The sequence below is a fragment of the Oncorhynchus mykiss genome, chromosome 30, assembly GCF_013265735.2.
Source record: "Oncorhynchus mykiss isolate Arlee chromosome 30, USDA_OmykA_1.1, whole genome shotgun sequence".
Lineage (NCBI taxonomy): Eukaryota > Metazoa > Chordata > Actinopteri > Salmoniformes > Salmonidae > Oncorhynchus > Oncorhynchus mykiss.
In genome coordinates this window covers 3,480,894-3,501,373 of record NC_050570.1, presented here as the reverse complement: position 1 = coordinate 3,501,373, position 20,480 = coordinate 3,480,894, and the positions used below count along the sequence as shown (strand labels likewise).

At 42.6% G+C, this 20,480-nt stretch overlaps 1 protein-coding gene across 6 annotated transcripts in view; it reads right to left on the bottom strand.

Annotated features, from left to right (window-relative positions):
* Positions 1-20,480, bottom strand: part of tle3a (TLE family member 3, transcriptional corepressor a) — a 98,950-nt gene that overhangs the window by 63,872 nt on the left and 14,598 nt on the right. For all 6 annotated transcript variants that reach the window (XM_036968665.1, XM_036968660.1, XM_036968661.1 and 3 more), the window contains one exon: positions 17,549-17,593. In XM_036968665.1, coding sequence (XP_036824560.1) covers positions 17,549-17,593 — 45 coding nt within the window. The remainder of the gene's footprint in view (positions 1-17,548; positions 17,594-20,480) is intronic.

Below are 20,480 nucleotides of genomic sequence, written 5' to 3'. Positions count from 1 at the left end.
ATTTAGCCAACCAGCCGCTCTTCTATCTAAAGGTCCATATACCAACCGCTCTTCTATCTAAAGGTTCATTTAGCCAACCGCTCTTCTATCTAAAGGTTCATTTAGCCAACCGCTCTTCTATCTAAAGGTCCATTTAGCCAACCGCTCTTCTATCTAAAGGTTCATTTAGCCAACCAGCCGCTCTTCTATCTAAAGGTCCATATACCAACCGCTCTTCTATCTAAAGGTTCATTTAGCCAACCGCTCTTCTATCTAAAGGTTCATTTAGCCAACCGCTCTTCTATCTAAAGGTCCATTTAGCCAACCAGCCGCTCTTCTATCTAAAGGTTCATTTAGCCAACCAGCCGCTCTTCTATCTAAAGGTTCATTTAGCCAACCAGCCGCTCTTCTATCTAAAGGTTCATTTAGCCAACCAGCCGCTCTTCTATCTAAAGGTTCATTTAGCCAACCAGCCGCTCTTCTATCTAAAGGTTCATTTAGCCAACCAGCCGCTCTTCTATCTAAAGGTTCATTTAGCCAACCAGCCACTCTTCTATCTAAAGGTTAATTTAGCCAACCGCTCTTCTATCTAAAGGTTCATTTAGCCAACCAGCCGCTCTTCTATCTAAAGGTTAATTTAGCCAACCGCTCTTCTATCTAAAGGTTAATTTAGCCAGCCGCTCTTCCATCTAAAGGTCCATTTAGCCAGCCGCTCTTCCATCTAAAGGTCCATTTAGCCAACCGCTCTTCTATCTAAAGGTCCATTTAGCCAGCCGCTCTTCTATCTAAAGGTCCATTTAGCCAACCGCTCTTCTATCTAAAGGTCAATTTACCATCCGCTCTTCTATCTAAAGCTCCATTTAGCCAACCGCTCTTCTATCTAAAGGTCCATTTAGCTAACCGCTCTTCTATCTAAAGGTCCATTTAGCCAACCGCTCTTCTATCTAAAGGTCCATATACCAGCCGCTCTTCTATCTAAAGGTCCATTTAGCCAGCCGCTCTTCTATCTAAAGGTCCATTTAGCCAACCGCTCTTCTATCTAAAGGTCAATTTACCATCCGCTCTTCTATCTAAAGCTCCATTTAGCCAACCGCTCTTCTATCTAAAGGTCCATTTAGCTAACCGCTCTTCTATCTAAAGGTCCATTTAGCCAACCGCTCTTCTATCTAAAGGTCCATATACCAGCCGCTCTTCTATCTAAAGGTTAATTTAGCCAGCCGCTCTTCCATCTAAAGGTCCATTTAGCCAGCCGCTCTTCCATCTAAAGGTCCATTTAGCCAACCGCTCTTCTATCTAAAGGTCCATTTAGCCAACCGCTCTTCTATCTAAAGGTCCATATACCAGCCGCTCTTCTATCTAAAGGTTCATTTAGCCAACCGCTCTTCTATCTAAAGGTCCATTTAGCCAACCGCTCTTCTATCTAAAGGTTCATTTAGCCAACCGCTCTTCTATCTAAAGGTCCATTTAGCCAACCGCTCTTCTATCTAAAGGTTAATTTACCAGCCGCTCTTCTATCTAAAGGTCCATTTAGCCAACCGCTCTTCTATCTAAAGCTCCATTTAGCCAACCGCTCTTCTATCTAAAGCTTAATTTAGTGTCTATTCTGCATTAGATTGAGGCCGGCACGACCCTTCCCTCTTGACATGACACACCAATCACCCTGGCTCTGCTCTGCCCACTGCTAATGTCACTGCTGTTCAGAGAGCTAACACAGAATCTCCCATCAGCTGCCCAACATATATCTGCTGCCCGGGGTAATAAATAATCAGACGGTCTGGCCTGTACCTGGTCTGACTGCAGAGTGTGACGTGTGTGTGTGTGTGTGTGTGTGTGAGGCGTCATAAATTCCACAGATGATCCTAGCCCTGCCGGTGTGTTCTCCTGTGTGCTCAGTAAAAATCCGGAGACCTCTTAGAGCTGCTGACACGTTGTCATTTCACATCCAGGAAGGGTGAGGGAGGCGACGCCAAATAAGGAGGAGGGATCCACTCATGAAGTTGGAAGGTCTACCCAGTTGACCATGTCGTCATGGCGACGCCTTGATCCATCTCTGTAGGGGGATTTTACACACGAACGCACACACAATCAGAGGAGTTTCTGTTCCGTCTGTGTGTCATGCTGCCAGCTGATCTGATCAACCCACATGAAGCCAGTTCCTCCTCCTCCTCCTCCCACTCCTCCTCCTCCCCCCCTCCTCCTCAATAACATCAAGGAACTGTTAGAGGAATGGATTTCCTCAGATAACCCTCCGCCTACTTCCTCTTCCTTTCTTCCTCTTCCTCCTTTTCCTTCCTCTTCCTCCTCCTCCGCCTCCTCCTTTCTTCCTCCCCCTACTTCTCCTCATCTTCCTCCTCCTCCTGCAGGATTGAACACTTAGAAGCTCTAATTACTAACATCGTGTTCAGGTGGTTAGGGCTTCCTCCTCCTCCTCTTCCTCTTTCTCCCTTGTCACTGTGCCTTAGAAGCTCTGTTTAATTACTAACACTGTGTTCAGGTGGTTAGGGCTTCCTCCTCCTCCTCCTCTTCCTCTCTCGTCACTGAGCCTTCGATGCTGTTTAATTACTGTGTTCAGCTGTTTCAGGTTGAGGCCTGGTTAGACTGATGAATAATTCAGTCAGCTTCCATCAGCTCTGTCTCGTTGAGGTTCGTCATTAAGGCCAGCCTGCCTGCCGCTTCAATGCAGGAAGTCGATTAACCCGTTTAAACAGGGCCTGGTTTGTCATCCCCTCTACCCCTCCCACCCCTCTACCCCTCCCTCACCTCCCCCTCCAACCCCTCCCTCACCTCCCCCTCCACCCCTCCCCCTCCACACCACTCTAGCTACATCCAGCCCTCCCTCACCTCCCCCTCCACACCACTCTAGCTACATCCAGCCCTCCCTCTAACTACTGCCTCTTTCAATAGAAGCGGAACACATTCAGTCCAGGCCTAATACATAAACTACCAGAGGAGAGGGCTTTCACCCCCGGGCTTCCTGTAACGAACTACCAGAGGAGAGGGCTTTTACCCCCGGGGTTCCTGTAACGAACTACTAGAGGAGAGGGCTTTACCCCCGGGGTTCCTGTAACGAACTACTAGAGGAGAGGGCTTTACCCCCGGGGTTCCTGTAATGAACTACCAGAGGAGAGGGCTTTTACCCCCGGGCTTCCTGTAACGAACTACTAGAGGAGAGGGCTTTACCCCCGGGGTTCCTGTAACGAACTATCAGAGGAGAGGGCTTTTACCCCCTGTGCTTCCTGTAACGAACTACCAGAGGAGAGGGCTTTTACCCCCGGGCTTCCTGTAACGAACTACCAGAGGAGAGGGCTTTACCCCCGGGCTTCCTGTAACGAACTACCAGAGGAGAGGGCTTTTACCCCCGGGCTTCCTGTAACGAACTACCAGAGGAGAGGGCTTTACCCCCGGGGTTCCTGTAACGAACTACTAGAGGAGAGGGCTTTACCCCCGGGGTTCCTGTAACGAACTACCAGAGGAGAGGGCTTTTACCCCCCGTGCTTCCTGTAACGAACTACCAGGGGAGAGGGCTTTACCCCCGGGGTTCCTGTAACGAACTACCAGAGGAGGGATTTACCCCCGAAGTTCCTGTAACGAACTGCCAGAGGAGTGGGCTTTACCCCCGGGGTTCCTGTAACAAACTACCAGAGGAGAGGGCTTTACCCCCGGGGTTCCTGTAACGAACTACCAGAGGAGAGGGCTTTACCCCCGAAGTTCCTGTAACGAACTACCAGAGGAGAGGGCTTTACCCCCGAAGTTCCTGTAACGAACTACCAGAGGAGAGGGCTTTACCCCCGGGGTTCCTGTAATGAACTACCAGAGGAGAGGGCTTTTACCCCCGGGCTTCCTGTAATGAACTACCAGAGGAGAGGGCTTTTACCCCCGGGCTTCCTGTAATGAATAGTTGTCTTGACATCAGCAGTGTTCTGTCTGTAGTCATCAAGTCAAAGGGATCACCTGACACACACCCCCCTGCCTTTAATCTCATTAAATCTGTCTGACCTCACAGCTGACTCTGTGCCACTTTGCCAATCTCCAAACAAAGGCTGTGTGTGTCTGTGTGTGTGTGTCTCTCCAGATATGGTAAGTGAACCCAGGTCTTGTCACTGATTCCCAACTCAGCTCACAACACAAGAATGTCTCCAGTTCCTCCCTCTCCCCTCTCCAGTTCCTCCCTCTCCCCTCTCCAGTTCCTCCCTCTCCCCTCTCCAGTTCCTCCCTCTCCCCTCTCCAGTTCCTCCCTCTCCCCTCTCCAGTTCCTCCCTCTCCCCTCTCCAGTTCCCCCCTCTCCCCGCTCCAGTTCCTCCCTCTCCCCTCTCCAGTTCCCCCCTCTCCCCTCTCCAGTTCCCCCCTCTCCCCTCTCCAGTTCCTCCCTCTCCCCTCTCCAGTTCCTCCCCTCTCCAGTTCCTCCCCTCTCCAGTTCCTCCCCTCTCCAGTTCCTCCCCTCTCCAGTTCCTCCCCTCTCCAGTTCCTCCCTCTCCAGTTCCCCCCTCTCCAGTTCCTCCCCTCTCCAGTTCCTCCCCTCTCCAGTTCCTCCCCTCTCCAGTTCCTCCCCTCTCCAGTTCCTCCCCTCTCCAGTTCCTCCCCTCTCCAGTTCCCCCCTCTCCAGTTCCTCCCCTCTCCAGTTCCTCCCCTCTCCAGTTCCTCCCCTCTCCAGTTCCTCCCCTCTCCAGTTCCTCCCCTCTCCAGTTCCTCCCCTCTCCAGTTCCTCCCCTCTCCAGTTCCTCCCCTCTCCAGTTCCTCCCCTCTCCAGTTCCTCCCCTCTCCAGTTCCTCCCCTCTCCAGTTCTCCCCTCTCCAGTTCCTCCCCTCTCCAGTTCCTCCCCTCTCCAGTTCCTCCCCTCTCCAGTTCCTCCCCTCTCCAGTTCCTCCCTCTCCAGTTCCTCCCCTCTCCAGTTCCTCCCCTCTCCAGTTCCTCCCCTCTCCAGTTCCTCTGACACAAAGACCGTCTCTCTAACCTAGAGAAGCTCTGAGGTACTGTTCTGAAGGCTATACTATACAGAGCCTTCAGAAAGTATTCATACCCCTTGACTTATTCCACATTTCTGAGTTACAGCCGGAATTCAAAATGGATTATATCCCCTCCAAAATTCAGCAACCATCAACACACAATACCCCACAACGACAAAGTGACGTTTAGATTTGTTTTTCTTCTCAAATTTATTGAAATTAAAATACAGAAATGCTTCATTTAAAGAAGTATTCAAACCCAAGTCAATACACGTTATAATACACCTTTGGCAGTGATTAAGTCTCTAAGAGTGATTACAGCTGTGAGTCTTTCTGGGTAAGTCTCTAAGAGCTGTGAGTGTTTCTGGGTAAGTCTCTAAGAGTGATTACAGCTGTGAGTGTTTCTGGGTAAGTCTCTAAGAGTGATTACAGCTGTGAGTCTTTCTGGGTAAGTCTCTAAGAGCTGTGAGTGTTTCTGGGTAAGTCTCTAAGAGTGATTACAGCTGTGAGTCTTTCTGGGTAAGTCTCTAAGAGCTGTGAGTGTTTCTGGGTAAGTCTCTAAGAGTGATTACAGCTGTGAGTGTTTCTGGGTAAGTCTCTAAGAGTGATTACAGCTGTGAGTCTTTCTGGGTAAGTCTCTAAGAGTGATTACAGCTGTGAGTCTTTCTGGGTAAGTCTCTAAGAGTGATTACAGCTGTGAGTGTTTCTGGGTAAGTCTCTAAGAGTGATTACAGCTGTGAGTGTTTCTGGGTAAGTCTCTAAGAGTGATTACAGCTGTGAGTCTTTCTGGGTAAGTCTCTAAGAGTGATTACAGCTGTGAGTCTTTCTGGGTAAGTATCTAAGAGTGATTACAGCTGTGAGTCTTTCTGGGTAAGTCTCTAAGAGTGATTACAGCTGTGAGTGTTTCTGGGTAAGTCTCTAAGAGTGATTACAGCTGTGAGTGTTTCTGGGTAAGTCTCTAAGAGTGATTACAGCTGTGAGTCTTTCTGGGTAAGTATCTAAGAGTGATTACAGCTGTGAGTCTTTCTGGGTAAGACTCTAAGAGCTTTGCACACCTGGATTGTACAATATTTACACATTATTATTTTTTTAAATTATACAAGCCCTGTCAAGTTGGTTGTTGATCATAGACAGACATGTTCAATTTTCAAGTCATGTCATTGATTTTCAAGTCGATTTTAAGTGAAAACTAGTGATGCATCGACGTGACATTTTTGGCCGATACCGATATCTAATATTGTACTTGGCAAACAAAAAAACTGATACTGAAACGTTTTAGAGGCCTTCTAATCATCCCACACACACACACACACACACACACACACACACACACACACACACACACACGGCATCTCAGTGCAAGAGGTGTCACTACAGTCCCCGGTTCGAATCCAGGCTGTATCACACCCGGCCATGATTGGGAGTCAGCGCACAATTGGCCCAGTGTCGTCTGGGTTTGGCCGGGGGTCGGCCGGGGTCGTCTGGGTTTGGCTGGGGTCGTCTGGGTTTGGCTGGGGTCGTCTGGGTTTGGCCGGGGTTTGGCCGGGGGTCGGCCGGGGTCGTCTGGGTTTGGCCGGGGTCAGCCGTCATTGTGAATAATAATTTGTTCTTAACTGACTTGACTTGTTAAATAAAAAGTTACACACTGACCAAAAATCCTCTTTTTGGTCAATACAATAGAACTGTTTGGCCATAATGACCATCGTTATGTTTGGAGGAAAAAGGGGGAGGCTTGCAAGCCGAAGAACACCATCCCAACCGTGAAGCACGGGGGTGGCAGCATCATGTTGTGGGGGTGGCAGCATCATGTTGTGGGGGTGGCAGCATGATGTTGTGGGGGTGCTTTGCTGCAGGAGGGACTGGTGCACTTCACAAAATAGATGGCATCATGAGGTAGGAAAATTATGTAGATATATTGAAGCAACATCTCAAGACATCAGTCAGGAAGTTAAAGCTTGGTCACAAATGGGTCTTCCACATGGGCAATGACCCTAAGCATACTTCCAAAGTTGTGGCAAAATGGCTTAAGGACAACAAAGTCTAGGTATTGGAGTGGCCATCACAAAGCCCTGACCTCAATTCTATAGATAATGTGTGGGCAGAACTGAAAAAGTGTGTGTGAGCAAGAAGGCCTACAAACCTGACTCAGTTACACCAGCTCTGTCAGGAGGAATGGGCCAAAACTTATTGTGGGAAGCTTGTGTAAGGCTACCCGAAACGTTTGACCCAAGTTCAACAATTTAAAGGCTATGCTACCAAATGCTAATTGGGTGTATGTAAACTTCTGACCCACTGGGAATGTGATGAAAGAAATAAAAGCTGAAATAAATCACTCTCTCTACTATTATTCTGACATTTCACATTCTTAAAATAAAGTGGTGATCATAACTGACCTAAAACAGGGAATTTTTACTAGGATTAAATGTCAGGAATTGTGAAAAACTGAGTTGAAATGTATTTGGCGAAAGGTGTATGTAAACTTCCGACTTCAACTGTACATCGCATCGAGCGTGGTGGCAACACAGTAAAGAGAGAATTCCACCGAATCGCTTGTTCAACAGCCTGTGTGGGCAGTTTTGCTTCCTGGGGCAAACTGTTGTCAAGGGCAACTGTCTCATTGGCCAACGTGGACCAGTAAAGAACCTCGTCGGAGAAAAGGGGCCGTCTTCACTCCATAGATACCAGCACTAACATCACACACTGGCTGCTAGCCAACCTGGTTAGCTTAGCATTGGCGAAGTCAGAATGGGCATGTGTACTCCACTGTCATGTGACAGAATCGGTGCCGTTAAAATCTGGAATTAGAATATGAATTCTACACTGAACCAAAAAAATAATAATATGAGCTGAAAAATTTAATTTGTTCTACATCCCTGTCAGTTTTGTTGAGTTTAAACATTTCAATGCCATGACAGAGGAGGGGCCTGCTGCAGACAGAGGGGCCTGCTGCAGACAGAGGGGCCTGCTGTAGACAGAGGAGGGGCCTGCTGCAGACAGAGGAGGAGCCTGCTGCAGACAGAGGAGGGGCCTGCTGCAGACAGAGGAGGGGCCTGCTGCAGACAGAGGAGGGGCCTGCTGCAGACAGAGGAGGGGCCTGCTGCAGACAGAGGAGGGGCCTGCTGCAGACAGAGGAGGAGCCTGCTGCAGACAGAGGAGGCGCCTGCTGCAGACAGAGGAGGGGCCTGCTGCAGACAGAGGAGGGGCCTGCTGCAGACAGAGGAGGGGCCTGCTGCAGACAGAGGAGGGGCCTGCTGCAGACAGAGAGGGGGCCTGCTGCAGACAGAGAGGGGGCCTGCTGCAGACAGAAAGGGGGCCTGCTGCAGACAGAAAGGGGGCCTGCTGCAGACAGAGAGGGGGCCTGCTGCAGACAGAGAGGGGGCCTGCTGCAGACAGAGTTGATAAACTAATTCCTCCAGTCAGTTGTTTTGAATGAGAGCTTACTAGTGTGTTCATGTTTCAAACATGTTCTCAAATGCCATTGAAATGGCAGCAGTGGTATGACAACCAGCACATTGACTTTCCTCAGTAGGAAATCCTCCGCGAGCCGACTGTGCAAGTCAGACTCATGGGGCTGATATCGCTGGTCCAAATGTCAGTGGTGAAGCTAATAGCAGTGACGCCCATAGCAAGTAGCTCATGGCGTTTCAACTCCGGTACGTCTGGAAAACCGGTGCTCGACCAGTCGGTGGAAGCCATCATCACCCGCGACGGAGAACGGTTGATTGTCAAGGGCAATGAATTATGTTCACCGATACATTGCGCATCTTAAAACTAAAACTGTAACTAAATCAACTCAGGAAATTGTCAATGTCGTCTTGGGAAGCAACTCCAGTGTCTCCATTTGACCTTGTGGTTTTGGTGTCATGCCGAAAGGTGAATTTGTCTCAAGCAGACGGAACCAGATGATGAGTGGTACTCAGTGATGGGTTGTGTTTTCCCCAAACACTTTGGACAAAGAGTTCGTTGCCACTTGTTTTGCCGTTTTACATTAGTGCCACGTTGCAAACAGGGATACATGTTTTGGAAAATGTTTATTCTTTATAGACTTCCTTCTTTTCACTCTGTTATTTAGGTTAGTATTGTAGAGTAACTACAATGTTGTTGATCCATCCTCAGTTTCCTCCTATCACAGCCATTAAACTCTGGTATTTAGGTTAGTATTGTGGAGTAACTACAATGTTGTTGAACCATCCTCAGTTTCCTCCTATCACAGCCATTAAACTCTATAACTGTTTTAAAGTCACCATTGGCCTCATGGTGAAATCCCTGAGCGGTTTCCTTCCTCTCTGGCAACTGAGTTAGGAAGGACGCCTGTATCTTTGTAGCGACTGGGTGTATTGATACACCATCCAAAGTGTAATTAATAACTTCACCATGCTCAAAGGGATATTCAATGTCTGCTTTTTAGTTTTTTTTAACCCATCTACCAATCGGTGCCCTTCTTTGAGGCATTGGAAAACCTCCCTGGTCTTTATGGTTGAATCTGTGTTTGAAATTCACTGCTCGACTGATGTGTGGGGTACAGAGATGAGGTAGACATTCATAAATCATGTTAAACACTATTATTGCACACAGAGTGAGTCCATGCAACTTATTACGTTATTATTTGTTCAGTAAATATTTACTCCTGAACTGATTTAGTCTTGACATGACGTTGGGTTTGAATACTTATTGACTCAAGACATTTCAGCTTTTCATTTTTAATGAATTTTGTAAAAAATGTCTAAAAACATAATTCCACTTTGACATTATGGGGTATTGTGATGTCATTATGGGGTATTGTGATGTCATTATGGGGTATTGTGATGTTATTAATGGGTATTGTGATGTTATTAATGGGTATTGTGATGTCATTATAGGGTATTGTGATGTTATTAATGGGTATTGTGATGTCATTATGGGGTATTGTGATGTCATTATGGGGTATTGTGATGTCATTATAGGGTATTGTGATGTCATTATAGGGTATTGTGATGTCATTATAGGGTATTGTGATGTCATTATAGGGTATTGTGATGTCATTATGGGGTATTGTGATGTCATTATGGGGTATTGTGATGTTATTAATGGGTATTGTGATGTTATTAATGGGTATTGTGATGTCATTATAGGGTATTGTGATGTTATTAATGGGTATTGTGATGTCATTATGGGGTATTGTGATGTCATTATGGGGTATTGTGATGTCATTATGGGGTATTGTGATGTCATTATGGGGTATTGTGATGTCATTATAGGGTATTGTGATGTCATTATAGGGTATTGTGATGTCATTATAGGGTATTGTGATGTCATTATAGGGTATTGTGATGTCATTATAGGGTATTGTGATGTCATTATGGGGTATTGTGATGTCATTATGGGGTATTGTGATGTCATTATGGGGTATTGTGATGTCATTATGGGGTATTGTGATGTCATTATGGGGTATTGTGATGTCATTATGGGGTATTGTGATGTTATTAATGGGTATTGTGATGTCATTATGGGGTATTGTGATGTCATTATGGGGTATTGTGATGTCATTATGGGGTATTGTGATGTCATTATAGGGTATTGTGATGTCATTATGGGGTATTGTGATGTCATTATGGGGTATTGTGATGTCATTATGGGGTATTGTGATGTCATTATAGGGTATTGTGATGTCATTATAGGGTATTGTGATGTCATTATAGGGTATTGTGATGTCATTATGGGGTATTGTGATGTCATTATGGGGTATTGTGATGTTATTAATGGGTATTGTGATGTCATTATGGGGTATTGTGATGTCATTATGGGGTATTGTGATGTCATTATGGGGTATTGTGATGTCATTATAGGGTATTGTGATGTCATTATGGGGTATTGTGATGTCATTATGGGGTATTGTGATGTCATTATGGGGTATTGTGATGTCATTATAGGGTATTGTGATGTCATTATAGGGTATTGTGATGTCATTATAGGGTATTGTGATGTCATTATGGGGTATTGTGATGTCATTATGGGGTATTGTGATGTCATTATGGGGTATTGTGATGTCATTATAGGGTATTGTGATGTTATTATAGGGTATTGTGATGTCATTATAGGGTATTGTGATGTCATTATGGGGTATTGTGATGTCATTATGGGGTATTGTGATGTCATTATAGGGTATTGTGATGTCATTATAGGGTATTGTGATGTTATTAATGGGTATTGTGATGTCATTATGGGGTATTGTGATGTCATTATGGGGTATTGTGATGTCATTATGGGGTATTGTGATGTCATTATGGGGTATTGTGATGTCATTATGGGGTATTGTGATGTCATTATGGGGTATTGTGATGTCATTATGGGGTATTGTGATGTTATTATAGGGTATTGTGATGTCATTATAGGGTATTGTGATGTCATTATGGGGTATTGTGATGTCATTATGGGGTATTGTGATGTCATTATAGGGTATTGTGATGTCATTATAGGGTATTGTGATGTCATTATAGGGTATTGTGATGTCATTATGGGGTATTGTGATGTCATTATGGGGTATTGTGATGTCATTATAGGGTATTGTGATGTCATTATAGGGTATTGTGATGTCATTATAGGGTATTGTGATGTCATTATGGGGTATTGTGATGTCATTATGGGGTATTGTGATGTCATTATGGGGTATTGTGATGTCATTATGGGGTATTGTGATGTCATTATAGGGTATTGTGATGTTATTATAGGGTATTGTGATGTCATTATGGGGTATTGTGATGTCATTATGGGGTATTGTGATGTCATTATGGGGTATTGTGATGTCATTATGGGGTATTGTGATGTCATTATGGGGTATTGTGATGTTATTAATGGGTATTGTGATGTCATTATGGGGTATTGTGATGTCATTATGGGGTATTGTGATGTCATTATGGGGTATTGTGATGTCATTATAGGGTATTGTGATGTCATTATGGGGTATTGTGATGTCATTATGGGGTATTGTGATGTCATTATGGGGTATTGTGATGTCATTATAGGGTATTGTGATGTCATTATAGGGTATTGTGATGTCATTATGGGGTATTGTGATGTCATTATGGGGTATTGTGATGTCATTATGGGGTATTGTGATGTTATTAATGGGTATTGTGATGTCATTATGGGGTATTGTGATGTCATTATGGGGTATTGTGATGTCATTATGGGGTATTGTGATGTCATTATGGGGTATTGTGATGTCATTATGGGGTATTGTGATGTCATTATGGGGTATTGTGATGTCATTATGGGGTATTGTGATGTCATTATAGGGTATTGTGATGTCATTATAGGGTATTGTGATGTCATTATAGGGTATTGTGATGTCATTATGGGGTATTGTGATGTCATTATGGGGTATTGTGATGTCATTATGGGGTATTGTGATGTCATTATGGGGTATTGTGATGTCATTATAGGGTATTGTGATGTTATTATAGGGTATTGTGATGTCATTATAGGGTATTGTGATGTCATTATGGGGTATTGTGATGTCATTATGGGGTATTGTGATGTTATTAATGGGTATTGTGATGTCATTATGGGGTATTGTGATGTCATTATGGGGTATTGTGATGTCATTATGGGGTATTGTGATGTCATTATGGGGTATTGTGATGTCATTATGGGGTATTGTGATGTCATTATAGGGTATTGTGATGTCATTATAGGGTATTGTGATGTCATTATAGGGTATTGTGATGTCATTAAGGGGTATTGTGATGTCATTATGGGGTATTGTGATGTCATTATAGGGTATTGTGATGTTATTATAGGGTATTGTGATGTCATTATGGGGTATTGTGATGTCATTATGGGGTATTGTGATGTCATTATGGGGTATTGTGATGTCATTATAGGGTATTGTGATGTTATTATAGGGTATTGTGATGTCATTATAGGGTATTGTGATGTCATTATGGGGTATTGTGATGTCATTATGGGGTATTGTGATGTCATTATAGGGTATTGTGATGTCATTATAGGGTATTGTGATGTCATTATAGGGTATTGTGATGTCATTATAGGGTATTGTGATGTCATTATGGGGTATTGTGATGTCATTATGGGGTATTGTGATGTCATTATAGGGTATTGTGATGTCATTATAGGGTATTGTGATGTCATTATGGGGTATTGTGATGTCATTATGGGGTATTGTGATGTCATTATGGGGTATTGTGATGTCATTATAGGGTATTGTGATGTCATTATAGGGTATTGTGATGTCATTATAGGGTATTGTGATGTCATTATGGGGTATTGTGATGTCATTATAGGGTATTGTGATGTCATTATAGGGTATTGTGATGTCATTATAGGGTATTGTGATGTCATTATGGGGTATTGTGATGTCATTATGGGGTATTGTGATGTCATTATGGGGTATTGTGATGTCATTATGGGGTATTGTGATGTCATTATAGGGTATTGTGATGTCATTATAGGGTATTGTGATGTCATTATAGGGTATTGTGATGTCATTATGGGGTATTGTGATGTCATTATGGGGTATTGTGATGTCATTATGGGGTATTGTGATGTCATTATGGGGTATTGTGATGTCATTATGGGGTATTGTGATGTCATTATAGGGTATTGTGATGTTATTATAGGGTATTGTGATGTCATTATGGGGTATTGTGATGTCATTATGGGGTATTGTGATGTCATTATGGGGTATTGTGATGTCATTATGGGGTATTGTGATGTCATTATGGGGTATTGTGATGTTATTAATGGGTATTGTGATGTCATTATGGGGTATTGTGATGTCATTATGGGGTATTGTGATGTCATTATGGGGTATTGTGATGTCATTATAGGGTATTGTGATGTCATTATGGGGTATTGTGATGTCATTATGGGGTATTGTGATGTCATTATGGGGTATTGTGATGTCATTATAGGGTATTGTGATGTCATTATGGGGTATTGTGATGTCATTATGGGGTATTGTGATGTCATTATGGGGTATTGTGATGTCATTATGGGGTATTGTGATGTCATTATAGGGTATTGTGATGTTATTATAGGGTATTGTGATGTCATTATGGGGTATTGTGATGTCATTATGGGGTATTGTGATGTCATTATGGGGTATTGTGATGTCATTATGGGGTATTGTGATGTCATTATGGGGTATTGTGATGTCATTATAGGGTATTGTGATGTTATTATAGGGTATTGTGATGTCATTATAGGGTATTGTGATGTCATTATGGGGTATTGTGATGTCATTATGGGGTATTGTGATGTCATTATAGGGTATTGTGATGTCATTATAGGGTATTGTGATGTTATTAATGGGTATTGTGATGTCATTATGGGGTATTGTGATGTCATTATGGGGTATTGTGATGTCATTATGGGGTATTGTGATGTCATTATGGGGTATTGTGATGTCATTATAGGGTATTGTGATGTCATTATAGGGTATTGTGATGTCATTATAGGGTATTGTGATGTCATTAAGGGGTATTGTGATGTCATTATGGGGTATTGTGATGTCATTATGGGGTATTGTGATGTCATTATAGGGTATTGTGATGTTATTATAGGGTATTGTGATGTCATTATGGGGTATTGTGATGTCATTATGGGGTATTGTGATGTCATTATGGGGTATTGTGATGTCATTATAGGGTATTGTGATGTCATTATAGGGTATTGTGATGTTATTAATGGGTATTGTGATGTCATTATGGGGTATTGTGATGTCATTATGGGGTATTGTGATGTCATTATGGGGTATTGTGATGTCATTATAGGGTATTGTGATGTCATTATAGGGTATTGTGATGTCATTATAGGGTATTGTGATGTCATTATGGGGTATTGTGATGTCATTATGGGGTATTGTGATGTCATTATAGGGTATTGTGATGTCATTATAGGGTATTGTGATGTCATTATAGGGTATTGTGATGTCATTATAGGGTATTGTGATGTCATTATGGGGTATTGTGATGTCATTATGGGGTATTGTGATGTCATTATAGGGTATTGTGATGTCATTATAGGGTATTGTGATGTCATTATAGGGTATTGTGATGTCATTATGGGGTATTGTGATGTCATTATGGGGTATTGTGATGTCATTATGGGGTATTGTGATGTCATTATGGGGTATTGTGATGTCATTATAGGGTATTGTGATGTTATTATAGGGTATTGTGATGTCATTATGGGGTATTGTGATGTCATTATGGGGTATTGTGATGTCATTATGGGGTATTGTGATGTCATTATAGGGTATTGTGATGTCATTATAGGGTATTGTGATGTTATTAATGGGTATTGTGATGTCATTATGGGGTATTGTGATGTCATTATGGGGTATTGTGATGTCATTATGGGGTATTGTGATGTCATTATGGGGTATTGTGATGTCATTATAGGGTATTGTGATGTCATTATAGGGTATTGTGATGTCATTATAGGGTATTGTGATGTCATTAAGGGGTATTGTGATGTCATTATGGGGTATTGTGATGTCATTATGGGGTATTGTGATGTCATTATAGGGTATTGTGATGTCATTATAGGGTATTGTGATGTCATTATGGGGTATTGTGATGTCATTATGGGGTATTGTGATGTCATTATAGGGTATTGTGATGTCATTATAGGGTATTGTGATGTCATTATAGGGTATTGTGATGTCATTATGGGGTATTGTGATGTCATTATGGGGTATTGTGATGTCATTATGGGGTATTGTGATGTCATTATGGGGTATTGTGATGTTATTATAGGGTATTGTGATGTCATTATAGGGTATTGTGATGTCATTATGGGGTATTGTGATGTCATTATGGGGTATTGTGATGTCATTATAGGGTATTGTGATGTCATTATAGGGTATTGTGATGTTATTAATGGGTATTGTGATGTCATTATGGGGTATTGTGATGTCATTATGGGGTATTGTGATGTCATTATGGGGTATTGTGATGTCATTATGGGGTATTGTGATGTCATTATAGGGTATTGTGATGTCATTATAGGGTATTGTGATGTCATTATAGGGTATTGTGATGTCATTATAGGGTATTGTGATGTCATTAAGGGGTATTGTGATGTCATTATGGGGTATTGTGATGTCATTATGGGGTATTGTGATGTCATTATAGGGTATTGTGATGTTATTATAGGGTATTGTGATGTCATTATGGGGTATTGTGATGTCATTATGGGGTATTGTGATGTCATTATAGGGTATTGTGATGTCATTATAGGGTATTGTGATGTCATTATAGGGTATTGTGATGTCATTATGGGGTATTGTGATGTCATTATGGGGTATTGTGATGTCATTATGGGGTATTGTGATGTCATTATGGGGTATTGTGATGTCATTATAGGATATTGTGATGTTATTATAGGGTATTGTGATGTCATTATAGGGTATTGTGATGTCATTATGGGGTATTGTGATGTCATTATGGGGTATTGTGATGTCATTATAGGGTATTGTGATGTCATTATAGGGTATTGTGATGTCATTATAGGGTATTGTGATGTCATTATAGGGTATTGTGATGTCATTATGGGGTATTGTGATGTCATTATGGGGTATTGTGATGTCATTATAGGGTATTGTGATGTCATTATAGGGTATTGTGATGTCATTATAGGGTATTGTGATGTCATTATGGGGTATTGTGATGTCATTATGGGGTATTGTGATGTCATTATGGGGTATTGTGATGTCATTATGGGGTATTGTGATGTCATTATAGGGTATTGTGATGTTATTATAGGGTATTGTGATGTCATTATGGGGTATTGTGATGTCATTATGGGGTATTGTGATGTCATTATGGGGTATTGTGATGTCATTATAGGGTATTGTGATGTCATTATAGGGTATTGTGATGTTATTAATGGGTATTGTGATGTCATTATGGGGTATTGTGATGTCATTATGGGGTATTGTGATGTCATTATGGGGTATTGTGATGTCATTATAGGGTATTGTGATGTCATTATAGGGTATTGTGATGTCATTATAGGGTATTGTGATGTCATTATAGGGTATTGTGATGTCATTAAGGGGTATTGTGATGTCATTATGGGGTATTGTGATGTCATTATGGGGTATTGTGATGTCATTATAGGGTATTGTGATGTCATTATAGGGTATTGTGATGTCATTATGGGGTATTGTGATGTCATTATGGGGTATTGTGATGTCATTATAGGGTATTGTGATGTCATTATAGGGTATTGTGATGTCATTATAGGGTATTGTGATGTCATTATGGGGTATTGTGATGTCATTATGGGGTATTGTGATGTCATTATGGGGTATTGTGATGTCATTATGGGGTATTGTGATGTCATTATAGGGTATTGTGATGTTATTATAGGGTATTGTGATGTCATTATAGGGTATTGTGTGTGTAGACCAGTGACACAACATCTAAACGTAATACATTTTCAAATTCAGACTAACAACAAAATGTGGAAAAAGTCAAGGGTGGTGTGAATACTGTCAGAAGGCTCTGTACAGCCAAATGAACAGACAATTTTACCCAGCATACAGTGCAGTGACTATGCATTGTTACTGCACCGTAATCCCTGGCAGACCATCCCAAAGAGGAGTGATGGTAACATACCTGTTTCTGCATCTCTATGTTGAGCCCATAGGACATCTCGTAATACTGCAACAGAAGAGGAAACGTCATGATTATTTTGACCACAAGATTATTTAAACTAAAACGATACGAAATGACACCATATTCCCTACAGTCACTACAGATGGAACCATATTCCCTATAGTCACTACAGATGGAACCATATTCCCTACAGTCACTACAGATGGAACCATATTCCCTACAGTCACTACCCATGACACCATATTCCCTACAGTCACTACCCATGACACCATATTCCCTACAGTCACTACCCATGACACCATATTCCCTACAGTCACTACAGATGGAACCATATTCCCTACAGTCACTACAGATGGAACCATATTCCCTACAGTCACTACAGATGGAACCATATTCCCTACAGTCACTACAGATGGAACCATATTCCCTACAGTCACTACAGATGGAACCATATTCCATACAGTCAATACCCATGACACCATATTCCCTACAGTCACTACAGATGGAACCATATTCCCTACAGTCACTACCCATGACACCATATTCCCTACAGTCACTACCCATGACACCATATTCCCTACAGTCACTACTCATGACACCATATTCCCTACAGTCACTACCCATGACACCATATTCCCTACAGTCACTACCCATGACACCATATTCCCTACAGTCACTACTCATGACACCATATTCCCTACAGTCACTACAGATGGATCCATATTCCCTACAGTCACTACAGATGGAACCATATTCCCTACAGTCACTACCCATGACACCATATTCCCTACAGTCACTACCCATGACACCATATTCCCTACAGTCACTACCCATGACACCATATTCCCTACAGTCACTACAGATGGAACCATATTCCATACAGTCACTACCCATGACACCATATTCCCTACAGTCACTACCCATGACACCATATTCCCTACAGTCACTACAGATGGAACCATATTCCCTACAGTCACTACAGATGGAGCCATATTCCCTACAGTCACTACAGATGGAACCATATTCCCTACAGTCACTACTCATGACACCATATTCCCTACAGTCACTACAGATGGAACCATATTCCCTACAGTCACTACCCATGACACCATATTCCCTACAGTCACTACCCATGACACCATATTCCCTACAGTCACTACTCATGACACCATATTCCCTACAGTCACTACAGATGGAACCATATTTCCTACAGTCACTACAGATGGAACCATATTTCCTACAGTCACTACCCATGACACCATATTCCCTACAGTCACTACAGATGGAACCATATTCCCTACAGTCACTACAGATGGAACCATATTCCCTACAGTCACTACAGATGGCAACATATTCACTATAGATGGAACCATATTCCCTACAGTCACTACAGATGGAACCATATTCCATACAGTCACTACCCATGACACCATATTCCCTACAGTCACTACAGATGGAACCATATTCCCTACAGTCACTACAGATGGCAACATATTCACTATAGATGGAACCATATTCCCTACAGTCACTACAGATGGAACCATATTCCATACAGTCACTACCCATGACACCATATTCCCTACAGTCACTACAGATGGAACCATATTCCCTACAGTCACTACAGATGGCAACATATTCACTACAGATGGAACCATATTCCCTACAGTCACTATAGATGGAACCATATTCCCTACAGTCACTACAGATGGCAACATATTCACTACAGATGGAACCATATTTCCTACAGTCACTACAGATGGAACCATATTCCCTACAGTCACTACAGATGGAACCATATTTCCTACAGTCACTACAGATGGAACCATATTCCCTACAGTCACTACTCATGACACCATATTCCCTACAGTCACTACTCATGACACCATATTCCCTACAGTCACTACAGATGGAACCATATTCCCTACAGTCACTACTCATGACACCATATTCCCTACAGTCACTACAGATGGAACCATATTCCCTACAGTCACTACAGATGGAACCATATTCCCTACAGTCACTACTCATGACACCATATTCCCTACAGTCACTACTCATGACACCATATTCCCTACAGTCACTACAGATGGAACCATATTCCCTACAGTCACTACAGATGGAACCATATTCCATACAGATGGAACCATATTCCCTACAGTCACTACCCATGACACCATATTCCCTACAGTCACTACAGATGGAACCATATTCCCTACAGTCACTACCCATGACACCATATTCCCTACAGTCACTACCCATGACACCATATTCCCTACAGTCACTACAGATGGAACCATATTCCCTACAGTCACTACCCATGACACCATATTCCCTACAGTCACTACCCATGACACCATATTCCCTACAGTCACTACAGATGGAACCATATTCCCTACAGTCACTACAGATGGAACCATATTCCCTACAGTCACTACAGATGGAACCATATTCCCTACAGTCACTACAGATGGAACCATATTTCCTACAGTCACTACAGATGGAACACATATTCACTACAGATGGAACCATATTCCCTACAGTCACTACAGATGGAACCATATTCCCTACAGTCACTACAGATGGAACCCATATTCCCTACAGTCACTACAGATGGAACCATATTCACTACAGATGGAACCCATATTCCCTACAGTCACTACAGATGGAACCCATATTCCCTACAGTCACTACAGATGGAACCATATTCCCTACAGTCACTACAGATGGAACCATATTCCCTACAGATGGAAACATATTCCCTACAGCACACCATGTTTCATCATAGCCCTTGACGGTTTTTACAACTGCACCTGAAGAAACTTTCAAAGTTCTTAATTTTCCAGATTGACTGACCTTCATGTCTTAAAGTAATGACGGACTGTCGTTTCTCTTTGCTTATTTGAGGTGTTCTAGCCATAATATGGACTTGGTC